The 22,410-nt window shown below is 42.9% G+C and overlaps 1 protein-coding gene across 3 annotated transcripts in view; it reads left to right on the forward strand.

Moving 5' to 3' along the window:
• Positions 1 to 22,410, forward strand: part of ERAP1 (endoplasmic reticulum aminopeptidase 1) — a 127,839-nt gene that overhangs the window by 81,572 nt on the left and 23,857 nt on the right. For 2 of the 3 annotated variants that reach the window (XM_068247494.1, XM_068247493.1), the window contains exons 2-11: positions 55 to 596; positions 3,217 to 3,355; positions 7,419 to 7,553; positions 7,771 to 7,891; positions 7,978 to 8,132; positions 9,286 to 9,399; positions 12,032 to 12,163; positions 18,998 to 19,129; positions 20,918 to 20,992; positions 21,119 to 21,276. In XM_068247494.1, the coding sequence (XP_068103595.1) occupies positions 115 to 596; positions 3,217 to 3,355; positions 7,419 to 7,553; positions 7,771 to 7,891; positions 7,978 to 8,132; positions 9,286 to 9,399; positions 12,032 to 12,163; positions 18,998 to 19,129; positions 20,918 to 20,992; positions 21,119 to 21,276 (1,643 nt within the window). In that variant the 5' untranslated portion in view covers positions 55 to 114. The remainder of the gene's footprint in view (positions 1 to 54; positions 597 to 3,216; positions 3,356 to 7,418; positions 7,554 to 7,770; positions 7,892 to 7,977; positions 8,133 to 9,285; positions 9,400 to 12,031; positions 12,164 to 18,997; positions 19,130 to 20,917; positions 20,993 to 21,118; positions 21,277 to 22,410) is intronic. The other variant, XM_068247495.1, reaches the window with a different exon arrangement.

The raw sequence follows: 22,410 nt of genomic DNA on the forward strand, positions 1-22,410 counted from the left end.
AGTTGACTATTTTACTTTTTTTTTTTTTTTTAATTATGTATCTTTGTGTTGCAGTTTCAGATCCACCCAGAGTGAATACAAGGTGGTAATTGTCACTGCACTTGTGAAATAACCATGAAGCCTCTATTCTGCACTGGACTTTTATTCCTGGCATGGACAGTCTCCTCTCTGGGGGTAATTGCAGAAGATGTGGACAATTCTAATGTTCAGTTTCCATGGGACGATCTTAGGTTACCAAATAATGTCTTTCCTCTGCACTATGATCTTCTGATACACCCGAACCTAACTACTTTCTCATTTGATGGGGTGGCTAAGATCACTGTGGTTGTCACTCAGCCTACAACCTCCATCATTCTGCACAGCAAACACTTGAAGATTACAAAGACCAGCATAGAGAGCAAAGTGGGGAGTAAGCTGATACAACACGATGTTTCCCTCTTGGAACATGCAGCAAGTGAACAGATTGCACTACAACTGACTGATCCCTTGTATCCCGGGAAAAACTATACTCTGCATATTGAGTACAGTGCTAAACTTTCTGAAAGCTTCCATGGGTTTTATAAGAGCTCCTACAAGACACCTGATGGAGAGGTCAGGTAAATATGTTTCTCTGAGGTGATGCTGTAAGTACAAACTGCGTATAACCATGTGTGGGACCACTTAAAGGACAACTTAACTGAGAGGAAAGGCAGCCATATTTATTTTCTTTTAAACAATCCAGTTGCCTGGCAGCCCCGCTGATCTGTATGGCTGAAGTAGTGTCTGAATCACACATTTGAAACAAGCATGCAGCTAATCTTGCCAGATCTGAAAATATTGTCAATCATCTGATCTGCTGCATACTTGTTCAGGGTCTATGGCTAAAAGTATTAAAGGCGGAGAATCAGCAGGATAGCCTATAAATGTGTCATAAATAATCCAATATATTTTAGGCTGTAATGGAATTTCTAGAAGAAAACTAGGAGAAACGTTAATTTAAGAGCCTATATGTGTGAGACTTTGAAACCAAAATGTCAGCCATGATTATTTGTGTAATGCAATTGGCTTCAATTAGAGTACAAGCTTAGAAATAATAGAAAGGTGATGATTGGGTCAGAGAGAGAGAGAAAAGACTGTGTGTAACCATTCCAATCAGATTGATGGGATCGATCCAAAAAAGAATTGATCCCATTAATCTTATTGTATTAGTTAGCAGGGTTTTAGCCATTAGTGGGCACAATCAATCATTTCCGATTGATTATAACGATGTAGCAGAATTGGCTGGGATCAGGCTGGCAACATCACTGGCATATTATTTCAGCTAACGGATCCCACTACCTGCTGGCTACGTTTATAACTAAGTAAGGTAAGTAAGCCACCGTTATTTTATTTTTATTTTTTCTATTAAAATATAGTTAACTCCGCATAAGCATGTGACAGGAATTTCTACTAGTTCAGTAATATTTTGGATATGCCAGCTCTGCTGACAGTTTGCAGGATGGCCAGATTGCCCCTCTCCAAGAAGCATTAAAGCTGAATACTCACTCGAAGATGCAGGAAGATGGATCACGACGACGTCGCCTAACGAGGAGCATTCCCTGATCCATCTTCCTGCCCGCTGAAACACAGAACGGCAAAGGATGGGCACGAACGAGAGTTTAAACGATCGTGGCACTATGCGCAGGAGTCATCAGATATTAAGGTCTCTTTACGTTAAAACAACATTTATCGCAGAATAACTCACTGCAATGAAAACTCAATGCCCTGTTCAGTGTACACGTTTCGTAGGTGTCTAACACTGCACGTTAAGTGAAAGTACTGCATGCAGTGTGTTATACACGTTTCTGCAGTGAGCAATAGTTTCCGCCATCTCAGTGTGGGCACAAGTGCGCGATTAGGCGAGCGACGCTTAGCAAGACACTGTGATAATGACTGTCGTAGCAAATCGAATCTTAACGATCCCTGATGACTGCCATGCAAAGCCTGTAGTGTAGATAAGGTTCACACTCACCAGAATTGAAAGTCCAAGACAGCTTTATTTGGCAGATCACAGGCACAGCATAAAACTAACATGTTTTGGACCAATGCATCTTTACTCATAGCCTCCCCCCGCCCAAAGTGCCGTGATCATTTAGATAGACAAACAGAAAGAACAATCGAGAGCCCCCAATAGTGTATTATTGTTAATATAATAATGTAATCTTCAATTTGTACAGCAGATATGGATATGCTCACAAGTCTGGGTTGCCGACCTCGGGCAACCACTCCAATCGCATATGGGGATATTAAGCCTGTCCCCACTCAGGCTAAGAAGTCGCTCTCCGTAGAAGAAAAATAAGAGTGTACACACCCATCCACCAGGTGGATAATAATATTTGTAGTAGTTAGAGGCTACAGCAGAATAAAAATTAGTAGTCTATTAAAACCAAATAAAAAATTGGGGGACCAGGGTGGATCCGTCTCCCCAATATATATGGTATCCAGAAAAAATATATATTTAATCAGTACTCCAAATAAAATTATGCAACATGTTTCGCAGGTCCCAAGCCCGCTTCCTCAGGCAAATACAAGAGCAGGAGTAACTCCGAGGTTGTGCAGATAGGTGCAGCGCCCTGTAGTGTAGATAAGGTTCACACTCACCAGAATTGAAAGTCCAAGACAGCTTTATTTGGCAGATCACAGGCACAGCATAAAAACTAACATGTTTTGGACCAGTGCATCTTTACTCATAGCCTCCCCCCGCCCAAAGTGCTGTGATCATTTGAACGCTTGTTAACGCCTGTCGTGTGACATGGCGTAGTCCAGCGGGCAGGAAGATGATCAGGAATGCTTGTTGTCAAGGGACATCGCTGTGATTCATCTATCTTCCTGCGTCTTCAGGTGAGTATTCCGCTAGATCCGATCCGCCATGATGGTCATTATTCCTGCTCGTCGAAAAAACCTCATTCTCCTAACAGTGCACTCCTACCCATGTAGCAAGAGCTTGGAAACAATCCCTGGTTGCTTAAAAGATCACTGGTTGTCAGAAGAATCGAGCATAAAATCACAATGTGGGTGCGAGCCTTAAGTTTTGCCCTTCACAAGGCTTGGCTCGCCATCAGATGTCGCTGTTCATGAGGTGACTGTACCTATAGGAAGTAAAACTGTGCTGTAGCTGTGGACAGATGTACTTCCTGCAGTGTGGCCTTGATATTTGTTGTTTTGTGTACATCTCATTTATGGCCTTGTTTCTTGCAGAGTTCTGGCATCGACCCAGTTTGAGCCTACAGCAGCGCGGATGGCCTTCCCTTGCTTTGATGAGCCTGCCTTCAAAGCCAGTTTCACAATAAAGATACGGAGAGAAGCAACGCGCATTGCTATATCTAATATGCCTGTTGTAAGTGGAATAAAATGCATGTCTTACCAAGATGTCAAATAGTGAAAGATAGCGGCACATTTATTGCATCAGCTCACTGCTGGATACAGCTCACTGCTAGCCCTTTTGACATTGTCTGTGAAGGTTCTTTATCCAGGTATTATCCAGTGGAAGAGACACCTAGGAACATACTTCATCTGAATAACATTCTTTTCTGCTATTCAAGAAAACCTATTTATAAAGGCATGTTGTCTTATTTATAAATGAGCGATGAGCCTGGTCACCACTTTATAGACTGACTAGAACGTTATTTATGTTAATAATGAAAGAAAATCAACAGCAAAGTCCACTCCATCTCCATTCATGCTGGCTGGTACTGGCCAAGAACGCTGTGGGTGTAGGCCCACCACCCATACAATACCAGCCCATGTGGCTCTTGAGATAGAGGGGTTATCTGTGTGAAAAGGGGCTGCAGACATAACGCTAAACTGCTGCAAACTCTGTGGTGCGTTGTCAAATGGTCCGTGCCTACTGCATGTATTATGCATCAATGCAAGTCTATAGTGGCGCGGTACGTGTGCACGAGTGATTGGGGTAGCATGCATGGAGCGACGGTAAACCAGTGACATACTTTCTGTCCAGCAGGGAGTATGTCAGTGAGAAGGGGGTTGCGCTACACATATTACCCTGTCAGCGCATTCCCATTCATCAGTTTGTTTTCTTTTCCATGTGGAAAGATTGATGGTCTGAAGGGCTTGTGAGCAATGTTCAGAAACCTATTGCAGCATCTATGATCTTTGCTAGGAAAGAAAAACAGGAAAACACTTAAACATTTGTATTTATTTATATATTTTTGTCTGTGTCAGTCCCTCCCCCTCTGATCTGTCTGATCACTTTGAGCTGTGGTTAGCCATCTGCTTCCACTTTCCCTCCCCTCTCCATAGGACAGCACATCATGCTTTTCCATGCCAAGAATGTTCAAATTGCTACTATTTGCAAAGCACATGAACTTTTACTATTTGTAGGCTGAAACTATCCCAAATTATCATTTTGACTGGCACAAATCTTACAGCTTGTTCACGTTATGAGCAGTGCCATCCACCTTAGTCTTCTGAACATAACGTGTGATGTTCATTAGGGGAGAGATAGGGTAAGTGCCGCACATGGCATCCCTGCCACCCTGTATTCCATATTCCAATATGTGTAACCAATGTCTCTTGCATTTGGTTTTCATCTCCTCCTGGTCAGTATTTGTGTTGGAGATGCATTAGCACTGTATGGGGCACATGCACTAAACATTGGTAAAGTTATGTATATAACGCATGCCATGTTAACTGCATAAGTACCAGTAATACATCTTTACTGAGATTTAGTGAACGTGGCACACTGTAAGCTAACTAAGTGGTCCTAATGCTACTGTTACTTATGCAGACAGCGTAGTATGCATTGCGCAATTATTGCAACCCTAGATAATGCGCATGCTACTAGGGTAGCACATGCTACACAGGTAATGTATGCGCGTTGCCTTAGCAATGCACACGTTAACTAGGCGCTAATCATGCAACATGTGCTATGTTGTTGGCATAGGTAACATTAACCAGTTCACCCCCAAGGGTTTTTATCCTAACGGACCAGAGCAATTTTCAGTTGTCAGCGCTCCTCCCTTTTATTCCCTAATAACTTTATTACTACTTATCACAAGAAAATGATCTATACCTCGTTTTTTTCGCCACCAATTAGGCTTTCTGTGGATAGTACATTTTGCTAAGAATTTTTTTATTCTAAATGCATTTTAATGAGAAAAACAGAAAAAAAAGAAAAAAAATCATTATTTCTCAGTGTTCAGCCTTTATAGTTTTAAAATTAAACATTCTCCTGTGGATAAAACAAACACGTTTTATTTTCCCAGTGGTCCCGATAATTAAACCGTTTAGATTATGTCCCTACCACAATGTATGGCGACAGTATATTATTTTGAAATATAAGTGGTTATTTTTCTGTTTGTTCTGGCCATAATTACAAGCCCCTATGTAATAAATTAAAATTAATTTTCCCCCATAAAATATAGAATAAAAAAAGCTGAGTCCCTAAGGCAACTATTTATTTATTTTTTTTAAGCTGATTTTTTTTTTACAAGTGTTTTTTTTGGGGGGGAGGGTTGGAAGTGTAATTTTATTAATGATGTGTATATACTTGAAAATGTATGTATTTTGTAGGTGTAATATACTTTTTGGCCACAAGATGGCGCTAGTGAACACTCATAGGCCGTGTTCATTTTTTTTTTTTTTTTTTTTTTTTTTTACACTTTATTAAACTGTTACATTTCCTGTTTATGTGAATGGACGTAGCCGCTGTTCGCGGTCACGTCCATTCACTCCAGGCACTGCGATTGGGTAGAGGACTGTTCGGTCCTCTTCCCCAATCACCCAGCACGGGATCCCGACGGTAATGGCGGCGGTAGCGGCGGACACACGGCGGTAGCAGCGGCGGGAATGTGCGACGTATTAAAACGTCATGTTGCTGTTAATAGCGGTAAGCATGACGTTTTAATACGTTAGGATGGCGGTAAATGGTTAAAGTGTAACTGTCGGGCATAAAATAAAAAATCTATTCTTTATTTTTATCTGGTAAACAAGTAACAAGGATGCTAACCAGGCAATCCAAAACGTAAAAATAACTCTTACTTTCTCCGTAAAAGATCATTCCCCAGTCTCCCTGGCTGTTTGGTATATCTGCAGGGCATGCTGGGTATTCTTTCTTTTTTTTTTTTTTTTCTTTCTTTCTTCCTTTTCTTTTCCCTTCAGACATACTAATGAGAGGATGGCTGACGGCTCCTTTTTAAAACACCAGGGATATTCCTACAAATTTACAGATATTTAGTAAAGCCAGGACACTATGTGCACAGAGTTTGTATGTTCTCTCCTTGTCTGGGTGGGTTTCCTCTGGCCACTCCAGTTTCCTCCTATATCCCAAAAAACATTCTGATACGTTTGACGTCCCCCAAATTGGCCCTATAATGCATAAATTATGGTAGAGATTAGATTGTGAGCTCCACTGAGGGACAGTTAGTGAAAAGTAAATGCGCATATATATATATATATATATATATATATATATATATATATATATATATATATATATATATATATATATTGTAGCGGTTTCCCCTAGCAACGGGGATGGGAAAGTTCATAGACGAGACAGCAGGCTTCCAATCTTGTAAAAGTCAGGCTCCTGCCTGGTTTATTTTTGAAAATAAACAGTTGCCAGAAAATACAAACAGCAAAACAAAACCTTGCTCGGCTGAGCAACTACCTGTCTCACTTTTAGTCCCTAACTGACTACACATAAACAGGGTTTCAATAAGACAGTCCAGCAAATGGCAACTTACATTTAGACATGCAAAGATTAGTTTTTCCTCCATGCGTGAGAGCTCTGTTCCCTCCAGAGTTTAGGAACCCAGTGAGCTCCTTCCTGGTCAGCCTGGCTGACTTTTATACAGCACCTGTGCTCCACCCTGCACAGGTGTAAAACCCGGGCTGGGCCAGATGGCCAGGGAACCCACCCACTCTCCCCTGGCCAACTCCAGGACCCTAAACCGGCTCTTGAAAGAGCCTATTTTACTCATGCAGTTTTTTTTTTTTTTTTTTTTTTTCCTGGAGCTTTATCTAACCCAATACCTCAAACGAGGTGACACATATATTCCATCCACAACCTTCTCTTGCAAGGCAACTGACACCCTATCACAATATATATATACACACTCTGTACAGCACTGCGGAAGATATCAGCGATATATAAATAACTGGGTTCCCTGTAAGCTAACTGGCCTTGCCAAGGCTCAAATGGTACCGTTACTTATGTTGACAACAGTGTGCAATGATCGCAAACCACACTGCCTAGCTAATGCATGTGCTGTTCAGGTAGGGCGTGCTATGTAGCAATGTGTGCATCACCTAGGTAATGCGGGTTCCACTATTTTTATTATTGCAGTAAAGTTTGGCTGTATCCCTGCAGCATCAAGCATTTGTCTTTGTTATCCTGTTTCCATGACCTCGCCCATCACTGTCATCTCTCTCTGCAGGTGAAGACTGTGAAACTAGATGGAGGACTCCTGGAAGATCACTTTGATGTGACGGTGAAGATGAGCACATATCTTGTAGCATTTATCGTGTCTGACTTCAAGTCAGTAAGTCAGGTGACAGATCATGGAATTAAGGTATGGAATACAAGGTAAACAACCTACAAGTAAAATGATTTGACTACCGGAAATTAAGTCAGAGCCTTAGATATAGTCCCCCATATTATATTAAGATTGCACTGACTGGTAGAGGTGACATTTAATCCAGTTGCCAAGCTGGCCCTGCGATTTAGTTCTCTCTATTGAAAAAATGATCTATTTTGTACTCATTATAATTGTTCTGCTTTGGTTGTAGATCTCCGTTTATGCTGTTCCCCACAAGATAGACCAGGCTGCATATGCTTTAAGTGCAGCTGTGAAGCTTTTGGACTTTTATGAGGAGTATTTCCGTATTCCATACCCATTGCCAAAGCAAGGTACTGTGTTAGTGGGTGAAGTGAGAATCTTTCCGATATGTCACTGTGGTAATAGATTTGGTGATGAATTGTTATTTGCATCATAGATCTTGCAGCTATCCCAGACTTTCAGTCGGGTGCAATGGAAAACTGGGGCTTAACAACGTATAGAGAGTCCTCTTTGCTGTATGATCCAAAGACCTCCACAGCCTCCAGCAAACTGTGGATTACCATGGTCATCGCTCATGAGCTGGCACACCAGGTGGGTAGGAAACCTTCTACCTGATAATCTGGCAGATTAACCTCTCTGGTATTATGGACGAGCCTGACTCATCCAGGGAAAAATTGTTGAAAATGTTATGGAGGAGTCGGGCTCATCCAGCAGGTCTAAGACAGGGTTTCTGTTTTCCACATGCATTTTTCACATTAAGATTCATGTTCATATGCGAACTTTAACATGCTCTGGAAACATGCAAATTCACACATAAAGGCGAATTTAAATGCGAAAAAACACATGCGAAAAACTCCACATTTTTATGCCAAAAAAACTGAAGGAAGGGGAAATTGGGCCTGGCAGAAAGGAGAAATTTAAATATATTTTTTTACATGGTTTTGTGTTTCAAACTTTTTTTTTTTACTCAGAATGTGTACTGGACCCTTGTTTGACACATTTTGTTACAGGCAAAAATTTTATGAAAACTAACTGAACCACTATTTACACAGAAATGCAGTAGAAATAGAATGCCAGGTAGGTTAGCTTTGTTTTGGGGCTAGTAGCTGCCACTGGAGCAGAGCTGTGGAGTTGGTACAAAAATCATCCAACTCTGACTCCCGTCTCTGACTCCTTAATTTATGAAACCTCCAACACAGACTACAGGTACCCAAAATTGCTCCGACTACAACTCCACAGCCCATACTGGAGTAAGTAGTAACATATATTTATGCAGTAGGGTGTGTAATTTTTTTTTTTTTTTTTCTCCATGCGAAACGGCGCTCTTAATTCTCATTTTGTTGTAATTTAATGTGGACTGTCATCAAGTATATTAATAGATCACATTCCAGAGCTCTAAACTCTTTATTCATTAAAGGCGAACTGAAGTGAGAAGAATATGGAGGCTGCAATATTTATTTTCTTTTAAACAATACACATTGCCTGGCAGCCCTGTTGATCTATTTAACTGCTGAAGTGTCTGAATCACACCAGAAACAAGCATGCAGCTAATCTTGTCAGATCTGACAATGTCAGAAACACCTGATCAGCAGGGCTGCCAGGCAACCGGTATTGTTAAAAAGGAAATAAATATGGCAGCCTCCATATCCCTCTAGCTTCAGTTGCCCTTTAAGCATGTTTACATGCTGTTCTGCATTTGTGTGTATAATGAAATGAACATAAAAGCTGCTTTCTCTTTCCTCAGTGGTTTGGGAACCTGGTCACCATGGAGTGGTGGAATGACCTGTGGCTAAATGAAGGCTTCGCAAAGTTTATGGAATATATTGCTGTCAACATTACTTATCCAGAGCTGAGAGTTGTAAGTTTACCAATAATGAGCTTTGTTGTTCAGGTGTGATTATACAACTGGGATCTTCCTGCTTCTGTATACATTGACCCCCTACATATTATTTATATATAAGTAGATAAATACGTGCTCTACTTACATAACATATGTATTGCACTGTCCACGTTTTGATTTTAGTGATTTTTCTACAGTAAAAAAGAGAAAATGCTTCTTAGCTTTTCCCATTTTAACTGTGGCTATTTTGAAGCAAATCCTGATGTAATTTCCTCCCTTACTCTCCTCTGCCTCATTTGCTCACCCTTCACTACAGAAAGTGCATGGTCTCAGCATGAGAAATATTGGTTAATCAGAGGAACAGAGGCGTGGGAGGGGAAAACAGGAGGGGAAGAGGCTTCAGCCAATCAGGCTACATTAGTTAAGTCTGAGGGGAAGTAGAGACACAAAAAGGACAACCCAGCATGCCCTGCAACTTCCTTTTTGTGTACCAAATTTTGTCTGTACCAAATAAGTCAGGTAAACTGGGGAATGATCATTTAACAAGAAATGTAATAGCGATTTTTAACTTTTGGATTGCCTGGTTAGCATCCTTATTACTTTTTTACTAGATAAAAAATAAAGAATTGATTTTATGCCCGACAGTTACACTTTGTTACCTTCTCTGTAGTTATTTTCACATGCAGTTAATTAACAGCCTGTCTTTTAACTTTATTATTTTTTTTAACTTTAGAATTCTGTAGTTATTTTAACCACTTAAGCCCAACTGGACGAGATTTCTCGTCCAGTTGGGCTGCGCGCACTCCCGCGGGTCGCGCGCGCTCCCGCGGGCCGCCCCGTGCGCGCCCCCGCTGCTGGCCGCTAGCCCACCGATCAGTGAAAGGGATTATAAATCCCTTTCGCTGATTGGACCCCCCCGGAGAAAAGCCGACAGCGTCTCTTCAGATGCTGCGGCTTTTCTGAGCTCTGGGCTCCTTTCTTCTGCCTGGGAGCGAGATCGATCGCTCCCAGGACTTTTTGATTCTGGCCATCTTGTGGCCAAATAGCAAATTACACCTGAAAAAAAAAAAATTTCAAATTAAACATATAAATATATTAAAAACCCTGTTTACCTCCCACACCAAAAAATACCCACATACAAGTTTAAATTAAAAAACAAAAAAAAATTACAATAATAAAAAAAACAAAAAAAACATAAATAGTTACCTAAGGGTCTGAACTTTTTAAATATGCATGTCAAAGGAGTATATCAATATGATTTAATAAATTATGGGCTTCTAAACAGTGATGGACGCAAAACGGAAAAAATGCACCTTTATTTCCAAATAAAATATTGTCGCCATACATTGTGATAGGGACATAATTTTAACGGTGAAATACCCGGGGCATATGGGCAAATACAATACGTGAGTTTTAATTATGGAGGCATGTATTATTTTAAAACTATAATGGCTGAAAACTGAGAAATAATGAATTTTTTCAATTTTTTTCTTATTCTTCCTGTTAAAATGCATTTACAGTAAAGGGGCTCTTAGCAAAATATACCACCCACAGAAAGCCTAATTGGTGGCGGAAAAAACAAGATATAGATCAATTAATTGTGATGAGTAGTGATAAAGTTATTGGCAAATGAATGGGGGGTGAAAGTTGTTCGGATGTAAAAAAATTTCAACCCTTTGGGCTTAAGTGGTTAAGGATTGAACCGTAAACTTTAGAGATCTCTCCTTAACTTAAAGACAGAAGAGTTAATTTTAGGTTTGCCTGCGGTAAATTGTTTATTTAATACTTCAGCCTGATCACCATGGTGATAACGCTAGAAACAGCTCAGAAAAGTTATTAAAGACAGGAAATAAGCTTATTGAATTGAGGCCAATGTCTTGTACAGACCCAAGTATTTTTTTTCCTGAGTTTACTATCATTTTTTTCATATTTGCAGAAAAATTGAAGGTGTGTGTGGTGGTATGGTGTGTGGACACCTTAAGAGTATGACTTTGTAATGTGGGATAAAATATAAGTAGATCCATGCAAACACTAGGAGAACATACAAACCCGAATGCAGATAGCATACGGAACCTGGGACTCTAGCAGATGAAGGTTAGCTGGAGCTTCGAGTCAGTTTTCACTGTGTATCATCTCCCATTTAAAGGACGTTATAGATTCAGGGAGGGGGCAGAGAAAACGATGAGTGAAACAGACATACAATGTACAAGCGCTGAGTGACTCATGGGCAGGGAACTGAATGTAGCAGTTATTACATAACATTGCTGGTCACTGACATTTCAGGTGAAGGTAATCAGGAAGTTGGGATATTGATGATCTGTTGACTTGGAGCCACACGGTATCGGAGTGACCAGCTGCACAGAATGTCAGAATAAGAAGTTTGAGGCTGTATTCCATTTAATTATCCACACAGACTGCTTGTTCTTCCCGCATACCATTATTAACAAAGTGCCAATCGGGAAAAATGCTAATTTTTAAAAGATTTTTATTTTCCTCTGACCAACAAACTATTCACGCTTTTACAAATGGGCCACGCTGTTTTCTGAGAATTTTAGACGGTACGGTTTTCAGGATTGAATGTGTATATTTTATATAAAAATTACCCTGTAATACAGAATGAAATGTTTATATTTCTGCTTGTGTCCTGCAGGATGACAAATTTCTAGACAAATGTTTCAGCGCCATGGAAGTGGACTCCTTGAATTCATCCCATGCGGTGTCCACACCTGTAGAGAACCCGGCACAGATACAGGAGATGTTTGATGAGGTCTCCTATGATAAGGTATTAGACTTCATTCACCCATCAGGATTGCCACACATGCACGAGGCTGGATTTAGATTGTAGAAACTTAAGTGTTGACATGTAACTGGAAAATAAAAAATCTTTTGCTCACTGAGAAGCTGGAGTGCTAACCAAAATCTTTTCTACTAATGGACTGTTTATTGGATGTGGCTTGACATCCGTGGTTATGCACCCAAATACTACGGAATGGTGTGCCTCTCCCCACTATTTACTTTGGATTTAGATTGTTTCTGCCCCATAGCCCAACTTCCTTGTTGATTCCTATCCATGGAATTTTTCCATGCGACACTGACACAGAAGCATGCATTGCAAGCGTTGTGTAATATGTGCGACCTACATTATCCAGGTAAAATGAGCATTGTTAGAGTAACACATATGGAGCTTGATTCACTAAAGCGTGCTAACACAGTTAGCACACCTAAAAGCTTTGCACGTGCAAACTAGGGTGCCAAGTAGTTTGCACGGGGCAAAGCTGTTACTGATCGTGCGCTATTTGGTGCGGGCAAACATTGCACTGTCCGCGTGCAAAGTACGCTTATCAGACTATTTTGCACACGGGCAGTGCGAACTTTACACATACAAACTTTTGCATGCATAAACTTTGCACGTGCTAAGGGGCTTTTCACTGGTGTGCTAACACTTAGCATGCTTTAGTGAATCAAGCACATGGCCTACAATGCTCAATGTGGGTCGCCCTATTTGTACAGTGAGCATGGGCGTCCGCACATAGAGCCAGGGGGGTGCCGCTGCCCCCCCCTGGCCGCCGCTTACCCCCTTGTAGCCGCCGCTCACCCCCCTGTAGCCGCCGCTCACCCCCTCCTAGCTGCCGTGTCAGACCTCGATCAGGCGGCGACCAATAGTGCGGGCGCTAGGACCCAGCACCCGCACTGATATGCGGAAGTGACATCACTTCCGCATATAGAGCGGGTGCGTCCGGCGCCCGCATTACTGGTCGGGTCGCCGCTGATCGAGGTCTGAAGTTGCTACAAGGTGAGGGGGGGAAGAGCGGCGGCTAGAGAGAGGGGGTCCCTGCCACCCACTGCCTAAAGGGGCTCCGTGTCACCCGCTGCCTAAAGGGGCTCCGTGTCACCCGCTGCCTAAAGGGGCTCCCTGTCACCCGCTGCCTAAAGGGGCTCCCTGTCACCCGCTGCCTAAAGGGACTCCCTGTCACCCGCTGCCTAAAGGGGCTCCCTGTCACCCGCTGCCTAAAGGGGCTCCCTGTCACCCGCTGCCTAAAGGGCTCCCTGTCACCCGCTGCCTAAAGGGGCTCTCCCTGTCACCCACTGCCTAAAGGGGCTCTACCTGTCGCTCTCCCTGTCACCCGCTGCCTAAAGGGGCTCTACCTGTCACCCGCTGCCTAAAGGGGCTCCCTGTCACCCGCTGCCTAAAGGGGCTCCCTGTAACCCGCTGCTGTTATGATCATGTCTGCAGCGTTTACTGCTGGCTGCAGTGGTATTGTAACCCAAGCAGTTCTGATGTCATTACATACATTTTCTTGTATAGTTTGGTTTGCACTTAAACTAGTTGCTGATTCCATCTGCAGTCGCTCTGAAGTTAATGACAGTTTAATATGCTTTTGTGTAAACAAACATTGTCTGCTGCAATGGAGGGGCAATCCCTTTCCTGCAGGCTGCATATCATTGTCTGTCTTTTCCTGCTGTCAGCCTGTGATTAATTACCATTCACTTGTGTGGGAATCTGCAGGTCTGCTCCCATTGGATGACCTCAGTATAAAGAACTGCTTCCTGCAATGCTTGATGGGCTACCATAGTCTCAGATTCAGTCTGTTACTCTGCTCGTGCCCCACCACGTTCCTGGTCCGTGTGGACTGCGCTGACTCCTGCGAAGGGGTCAGCGAGTCCTCCTAGTTCTGCTCTTGTTCTAGAAGTTGTTACTTTGCTTGTCTTGTGTCATATATTGGTTCATCGCCAATATATACGCATACTTGCACGTTTATTATTTTCCTTGTATTCGTGTTACGTTGATACATCAGTGTCGCTGATATATACGTACACGAACTGTTTATATCCTGTGTTCTGTTAGTCAGCGTTCCAGCACGCTGAGCTAGTTATCCTGTTCCTGGTCCTGCTTGTGGATTGCGTTCATCTCTGCGAAGAGATAGCGAATCCTTCTGAGTCCTGTTCCCTGTATTACTCCAGTCTTAGTCAGAGTTCCTGCTTATGTCATATATCGGTTCATTGCCGATATATACATATGTTAGTCAGACGTTACAAATAGTTTCATTGATAGCTGTAATTGTAATACGCTAGGAAATCATACTTATTGTATATTTATCTGTGTTACGTTCATCTATCTTGATCCTGCTATTTCCTGACTATCCTGTCCTGTCTTTGTGAGGCACGCCATTGCTGCAAACGCATTGGCTACCTCATTCCAGTCTGTTTTATTGTGGACGCTTGCTGTCACTAAGTAGTGGCTAGTTAAGCAAGCGTTCATTCTGTCTACCTGTCCTGATCTCCTCAGTCCTGGTTTATGCGCTCAGCGCTACTTTGCGCTGAGACGTTATTACGAAAGTGTTGTTTGTGGCTGTTCGGATCTGCACCGGCTCTGTGCACCACAATCTCCTATTGGAGTCAGTCCTCTCCTCCACTAAACTGGGGATATCCTGATCCCTTGTGCTGGTGTGTGTACCTCCTTCACGTCAGCTTATGTGTTGTATGCTGACTGTGGAGATTACACCTCCAAGCTTAACAGCTGCCTAACCTGGGGGTCCCCTGTCACTACCTTACTGGGGGTCCTTGTCACTTCCTAACCTGGGGGTTCCTGTCACTACCTAAACTAGGGGGCAGCATTTACTTCAACCAGCCAAGCACTGACCAGCATCACCGCCAGCCAACCCAGCCACAGCATCACCGCCAGCCAGCCTGGCCACAGCATCACGCAAGGCCTTTCACCCCGCACGTCATCCCCAATCCAGCCAAAAACAGTATTGCCAGGCATAGCAGCCAGTAGAGGAGAATTGAGAAGCCAGGTGAGAGGTGTCTACCATATTAAGGGGGCATTCTGCCTATTTATGTGAAATGCTGTCTATTTATGTGCCTCATGACTGCTAAATTTGTATTGTTGGGGGCCTCATGATTGCTGAATTCGTCTTGTTGAAGGCCTCATGATTTTTTTGGGGGGCCTCAAGATTGCTGAATGTCTTGTTGGGGCCTCATAATTTGTTGGGGGCCTCATGATTGCTGAATTTGTCTTGTTGGGGGCATCATGATTGCTGAATTTGTCTTGTTGGGGGCCTCAAGATTGCTGAATGTGTCTTGTTGGGAGCCTGATGATTTGTTGGGGGCCTCATGGTTGCTAAATTTGTCTTGTTGGGGGCCTCTGGGAAAAGCTGAATCATCATCCTATAAGACAATAGCATTAAACCTACTTTTTAGCTTTTTAAAACGGAAAATAAAACTGGGAGGTTCTAAAAAAAATACATTTTTCAGGAGTAGGATGAATGAAATTGTTTATCTTCAAAGTTTATTTTCAACTTGGATTTTCCATAATGTTCATGTATGAGTTAAAACGTTTGTATGAAGTTTAAATTGCTGTTGCCACTTTGCGATAGATAAAGTGACTTTTGGGTTGCAGTTTGGGCACTTGGCCTCCAAAAGTTTCGCCACCACTGTCCTAATCTAATGTCCCACATTGCTAAGTTAATGAAAATTTGTCACCACCCATGGCCACACCCACATTCTGGTCCATGGCCGCACCCATTTTTCGGCGCGGCGCGCTAAGCACGCCGCACAACGTAACCCTCGGGTTTTTCGCCGCATCTTACGTGCGCCGCACCACTTCTTCCCTACCTTTTTACCCCCCCCCTGGAAAATTTTCTGCGGACGCCCATGGCAATGAGGTTGGTTCAGAAAAGCGTGATAACTGATATCACAGCAGTTATCACGCGATCTGCCACAAGCGGCGCTTTGCACGCGCAAAGCATTACTCCGCGTGATAAACAAATGTGTGCTAGTGTATCAATGGTAATGGTTTAAATGGAATACAATACACTTGCCAGTTACAAAGTAAATACATTAGAAAAAGTATTTAAAATCGAGCACTTCAATCCACAGTGTGTGTATATGTGTGTGTGTGTGTGTGTGTGTGTGTGTCTATCTATCTATCTATCTATCTATCTCTCGAATATATAGAATATTTGTATATCTTCATTTATTTTGTTTCATATGCTGGAAAGATGGTGTTTACTGTCACTATTCATTTTATGTGCTAGGAAGATGGTTTTAAATACCACAGTTCTATTTATCTTACAACTAATGGTGCATGTAGTCAGCCCAGTCATGTTTGAACTCGGAATTTATGAGATCTCCCCATCACCAGAGTCTTCTTTATGTTATGTTTTGAGATACTGTTGATCTAATCTATTTAGCCAGGATGCCTGGGAAAGCCTCCTGAAGTGACAATTAAGGCATCTAATTACATTTATTTATGTCTGCTAAAGAATGTTTTTCCTCTGTATGTCAGTGTGTGTGTATATACAGGTCCTTCTCAAAAATTAGCATATTGTGATAAAGTTCATTATTTTCTGTAATGTACTGATAAACATTAGACTTTCATATATTTTAGATTCATTACACACAACTGAAGTAGTTCAAGCCTTTTATTGTTTTAATATTGATGATTTTGGCATACAGCTCATGAAAACCCAAAATTCCTATCTACAAAAATTAGCATATTTCATCCGACAAATAAAAGAAAAGTGTTTTGTTTTTTTTGTTTTTTTTTAAAAGTCAACCTTCAAATAATTATGTTCAGTTATGCACTCAATACTTGGTTGGGAATTCTTTTGCAGAAATGACTGTTTCAATGCGGCGTGGCATGGAGGCAATCAGCCTGTGGCACTGCTCAGGTGTTATGGAGGCCCAGGATGCTTCGATAGCGGCCTTAAGCTCATTCAGAGTGTTGGGTCTTGCATCTCTCAACTTTCTCTTCACAATATCCCACAGATTCTCTATGGGGTTCAGGTCAGGAGAGTTGGCAGGCCAATTGAGCACAGTAATACCATGGTCAGTAAACCATTTACCAGTGGTTTTGGCACTGTGAGCAGGTGCCAGGTCGTGCTGAAAAATTAAAGAGAACCCGAGGTGGGTTTGAAGAATTTTATCTGCATACAGAGGCTGGATCTGCCTATACAGCCCAGCCTCTGTTGCTATCCCAAACCCCGCTAAGGTCCCCCTGCACTCTGCAATCCCTCATAAATCACAGCCACGCTGCTGACAAACAGCTTGTCAGAGCTGGCTGTGTTTATCTCTATAGTGTCAGTCTGCTGCTCTCCCCGCCTCCTGCAGAACTCCGGTCCCCGCCTGCATCCCTTCCCTCCCTGCTGATTGGAGGGAAGGGACGGGGGCAGGGACCGGAGCTATGCAGGAGGCGGGGGAGCAGCTGAGACTGACACTACAGATGTAAACACAGCCTCACAGCATGGCTGTGATTTATGAGGGATTGCAGAGTACAGGGGGACCTTAGTGGGGTTTGGGATAGCAACAGAGGCTGGGCTGTATAGGCAGATCCAGCCTCTGTATGCAGCTAACATTCTTTAAACACATCTCGGGTTCTCTTTAAATCCTTATCTCCATAAAGCTTTTCAGCAGATGGAAGCATGAAGTGCTCCAAAATCTCCTTATAGCTAGCGGCATTGACCCTGCCCTTGATAAAACACAGTGGACCAACACCAGCAGCTGACATGGCACCCCAGACCATCACTGACTGTGGGTACTTGACACTGGACTTCAGGCATTTTGGCATTATCCTCTCCCCAGTCTTCCTCCAGACTCTGGCACCTTGATTTACGAATGACCTGCAAAAGTTGCTTTCATCCAAAAAAAAGTACTTTGGACCACTGAGCAACAGTCCAGTGCTGCTTCTCTGTAGCCCAGGTCAGGCGCTTCTGCTGCTGTTTCTGGTTCAAAAGTGGCTTGACCTGGGGAATGCGGCACCTGTAGCCCATTTCCTGCACACGCCTGTACATGGTGGCTTTGAATGTTTCTACTCCAGACTCAGTCCACTGCTTCCGCAGGTCCCCCAAGGTCTGGAATCGGTCCTTCTCCACAATCTTCCTCAGGGTCCGGTCACCTCTTCTTTTTCCTTCCCACTGAGGTGCCTTGATACAGCACTCTGGGAACAGCCTATGCATTCAGAAATTTCTTTCTGTGTCTTACCCTCTTGCTTGAGGGTGTCAATGATGGCCTTCTGGACAGCAGTCAGGTCGGCAGTCTTACCCATGATTGTGGTTTTGAGTAATGAACCAGGCTGGGAGTTTTTAAAAGCCTCAGGAATCTTTTGCAGGTGTTTAGAGCTAATTGGTTGATTCGGATGATTAGGTTAATAGCTTGTTTAGAGAACCTTTTCATAATATGCTAATTTTTTTAGATAGGAATTTTGGGTTTTCATGAGCTGTATGCCAAAATCAATATTAAAACAATAAAAGGCTTGAACTACTTCAGTTGTGTGTAATGAATCTAAAATATATGAAAGTCTTATGTTTATCAGTACATTACAGAAAATAATGAACTTTATCACAATATGCTAATTTTTTGAGAAGGACTTGTATAAGCTGTGCTTTTTACATTTTGTCAATACATGCAGGAACCAAGTCCAATGAAGGCTTATTAGGCTCAAGCTTACTGTTTATTCATCTCTAAGTTAGCCAATAAATGGTATCATCCTGATTCAAAACTTCTTGCTTTTACTGATGGCTAACACGGTCCACTGCTTCTACCAAGCTGCCTATGCTGTATAAGTGTCATTTGTGAATCCTCTCTCAGCTTATGTCTTCCTGTGAATGTTTTGCAGGGCGCTTGTATTCTGAACATGCTGCAGGACTACATGGGGGCTGAAAGTTTTGAAGCTGGAATCATACATTACTTGAAGCGTTTCAGCTATCGCAGTGCCAAAAATAAAGATCTTTGGGATAGTATGACTGATGTGAGTTCATTCTTCTTCCTTTTTTTTTTTTTGACTGACATATTCCCTGCATAGGGGATCTATTCCCACTCCAGATTAAAGGGACACTTAAGCCTTGGAAGAAAAATCAGTTTTACTCGCCTGGGGCTTCTACCAGCCCCCTGCAGCCATCCTGTGCCCTCCCAGTCTCTCTCGGATCCTCCTGTCTCCCGCCGCCAGCTAGTTTTGTTTCGCCGACAGGCCTGGCCACTTGTAGCCTTCTTCACTTTCCCATCTGCAATAGCGTCCTGCGCAGGACAATATTGCTGACGGGAACGCAAAGGAGACGCGTTGCCAGGCCTGTGCAGGCGCAGTAAGCCTGTCTGCAAAAACAAAACTAGCTGGCAGCGGGGACAGAACGATCCGTGAGTGACTTCGAGGGCACGGGACGGCTGCAGGGGGCTGGTCAATGCCCCAGGTGAGAAACTGATTTATTATTTATTTATTTTTTACTCCCAAGGCTTAAGTATCCATTTAAGACAATGTCCCTTTTACCTTTTGGGCTTGCCTTACAGCAATACCTTGTCAGCATCCCTTACTGTAATTTTACTTTAAATTCGCAATATGTTTCCCATACAGTGTTAGGATCCAAAGTTGTTTACTTCCATGCATCTTTGCTTCAGCTATATGAGGAGATGGTGAGCAAAAAAGACAAATGTGGCAGCCAAACAGTACCTGAAAAGCAAATAGGGGGGTTCCAGGAAAAGGACTTCAAACGCAACTTATGGTGGTGTTGAAGTTGGACGTCAGTTTGAGCTGCGTTATGCGGCTCTCAAAGCAGCCGCTCCAGGTTAGTGATAGGAAGTCCGGATCTTTTTAAGGATTCGGATCATTTGAATCGGATCATTGAAAAGATCCGGATCTTTGAACCAAATCATTTGAATCATTTTACTAGGGAAGCAGACTGGGGGTGAAATGACTAGCAGGACAGGACTTTCCCTGCACTGTACATTCTGTATGTTCCTGTTTCTTCCAGACAGACATCCTCCGTGAACCAAATCTTTCATTGTGATGATCCGGATGATTCGACTCACAAAAAAGATCCGGATCAAATAAACGATTCGTTCATGATCCGGACAACACTACAGTCCTAACACAGTCTCTGCAGTGCAGTGAATATTAATTAGCCATGTGGCTGGCCGCTGAGGAGGAGGGGAGACCTCCTCTTCCAACATTACTGAGCATGTGCAAGCAGTCTAACGCTGTTTAGCTCAGTATAACGTACAGCATGCAGCACTTTGTTTAAACGTGCTGCGTTACAATGTAATCCAACGTGTGCACTGTGAACAGCACAATTGATTTTACAGTGCTGAGTTAGGCTGCGTTACTGGCTGCTGTAACGTTGGGACTTTAACGTCCCACTGTGAAACCAGCCTGAACCTATAAAGGATGAATCTCACATAGTGTAAGATTGTCAGAATAATATGCAGTCACAGCAGCATTCCACCCTGTGATGATGTCAAACGGCACCCATGATAGTGAGATAATCGTGGCCACACAACTGACTCCAACATACTAGGGGCTCACTGGATTTATACCACTTCAAAGACCAGGTGTATCTAGCGTGTTTGCATCTATGTAAGCTCACTGACTGAAGTTGCTGTCTAACTTTGCTGGGAAATCTCTATGACCATTTATTATAGAAGTGGACCAGCCAGGACAGTTTGTGAGCTTATAGAACCTTCACATTAAGTGGGCTGTTTTACAGGAACAGGTATAACTTGCTGCCATTTGTTGGCTTGCTTATATGATTTGTATTCTACCTGCCAGATTTGCCCTTCGGAAGGAACAGATAGTGGCAAGAAGGAACTGAATGGATTCTGCAAAAGACAAAGCCAGAAATCTGTGAGTTAAAATTCAGAAATATGTCAACATTTTTAGATGTCTCATTGACACAAAGTGCCTGTCTTGTTTTATATAGTGACATATAAAGCTTTTGTTCATGTGATGTTTTTGTGTGGTGTGTTACAGCACTGGACAGAGGACAATATTATGGATGTGAGGGCCATGATGAACACATGGACCTTGCAGAAAGGTTTCCCAATGGTTACTGTCTCAATGAAAGGGAAGCAGGTCTATGTAGAACAGGAACATTATCAGAAAGGTGGCAAAGAAGCAGAATCTGAGCGGTGAGTTGAGAAGCATTTATTTCACACATGCTTATAACTGACACATTCTATTGCCTTTAAGGCCTCGTTCACATCTGCTGCGCTGAGAAACGTGTGAAAGCGCGTGGCAAAAACACGCGCGCTTTAGTGCTGTGCATCTTTAAGTACGTTTTGCTTAATGTAGCAATTGTCAAAGCTTTGTTTTTTTCTATGTGAGGGCCCGTTTCCACTAGCGCGAATCCGCATGCAGACAACGCATGTGGATTCGCATAGGCAATACAAGTGGATGGGACTGTTTCCACTTGTCAGTTTTCATTTGCGTTTTTTCTGTGCAGGATTTTTCTGCATGGTAGACCCTGCAGAATTCGCCTGCGTGTGGAATGCAGGCGAATCGCAGACAATGTATTTAATAGGGAAATCGCATGCGTTTTTTTCCCGCGATTTCGCATTGAAAGTAATGTAAATTGACACAGGCAGTGACATGGTTAAAATCGCATATACCCTGCCTATGCGAAATCGCATGCGAAATCGCGGCAAAAAACGTATGCGGAATCGCATTTTTTCCAAATAGGGGTAGAAAACGCATGCTCTTCAATGCGCTTGTACGCGCTTCTATGCATTGATGTGCGCTTTACAGCTCAACGCACAGAAATGCATGCAACACTGGAGTTTTGTAATGCTGCTCTGCTCAGCGCATAGATGTGAACCAGCTACATTTAATTGCGTGGGAAAATCAATACCTTGCAGAGAACGCACAGGGCAGCACGCTGTGAAAAGCGCACAGAAACGGCCCTGATGTGAACGAGGCCTTACTGAGAACTAACCCACATAATTTACCAATCCTCAAAGATGCTCACAGTCTGCTACATAACAGATCCAGTTTAGGAAGTGCACTGTTACCCTGTCAGTATTTTATTTTTAAGAGGGATTGGTGGTGGGGGAAATGGAGGAACGTGGGAGGCCACACAGAATGCATCCTTTCAGGGATCCAGGACTGAAGCTTCCTGGCCAGGGTAGCAGTGGCTGGTTAGTGTACTGGTCAAGGCCAACACTTTTGAGATGGGAGACCAGATTTCAAATCCTGGCTAGGGTCAATACCTATTCAGTAAGGCGTTCAAGGCAAGACTCCCACTGCAGGGTGGCCTCTTGAGCGCG

The sequence above is a fragment of the Hyperolius riggenbachi genome, chromosome 1 (genome assembly GCF_040937935.1).
Source record: "Hyperolius riggenbachi isolate aHypRig1 chromosome 1, aHypRig1.pri, whole genome shotgun sequence".
Taxonomy (NCBI): domain Eukaryota; kingdom Metazoa; phylum Chordata; class Amphibia; order Anura; family Hyperoliidae; genus Hyperolius; species Hyperolius riggenbachi.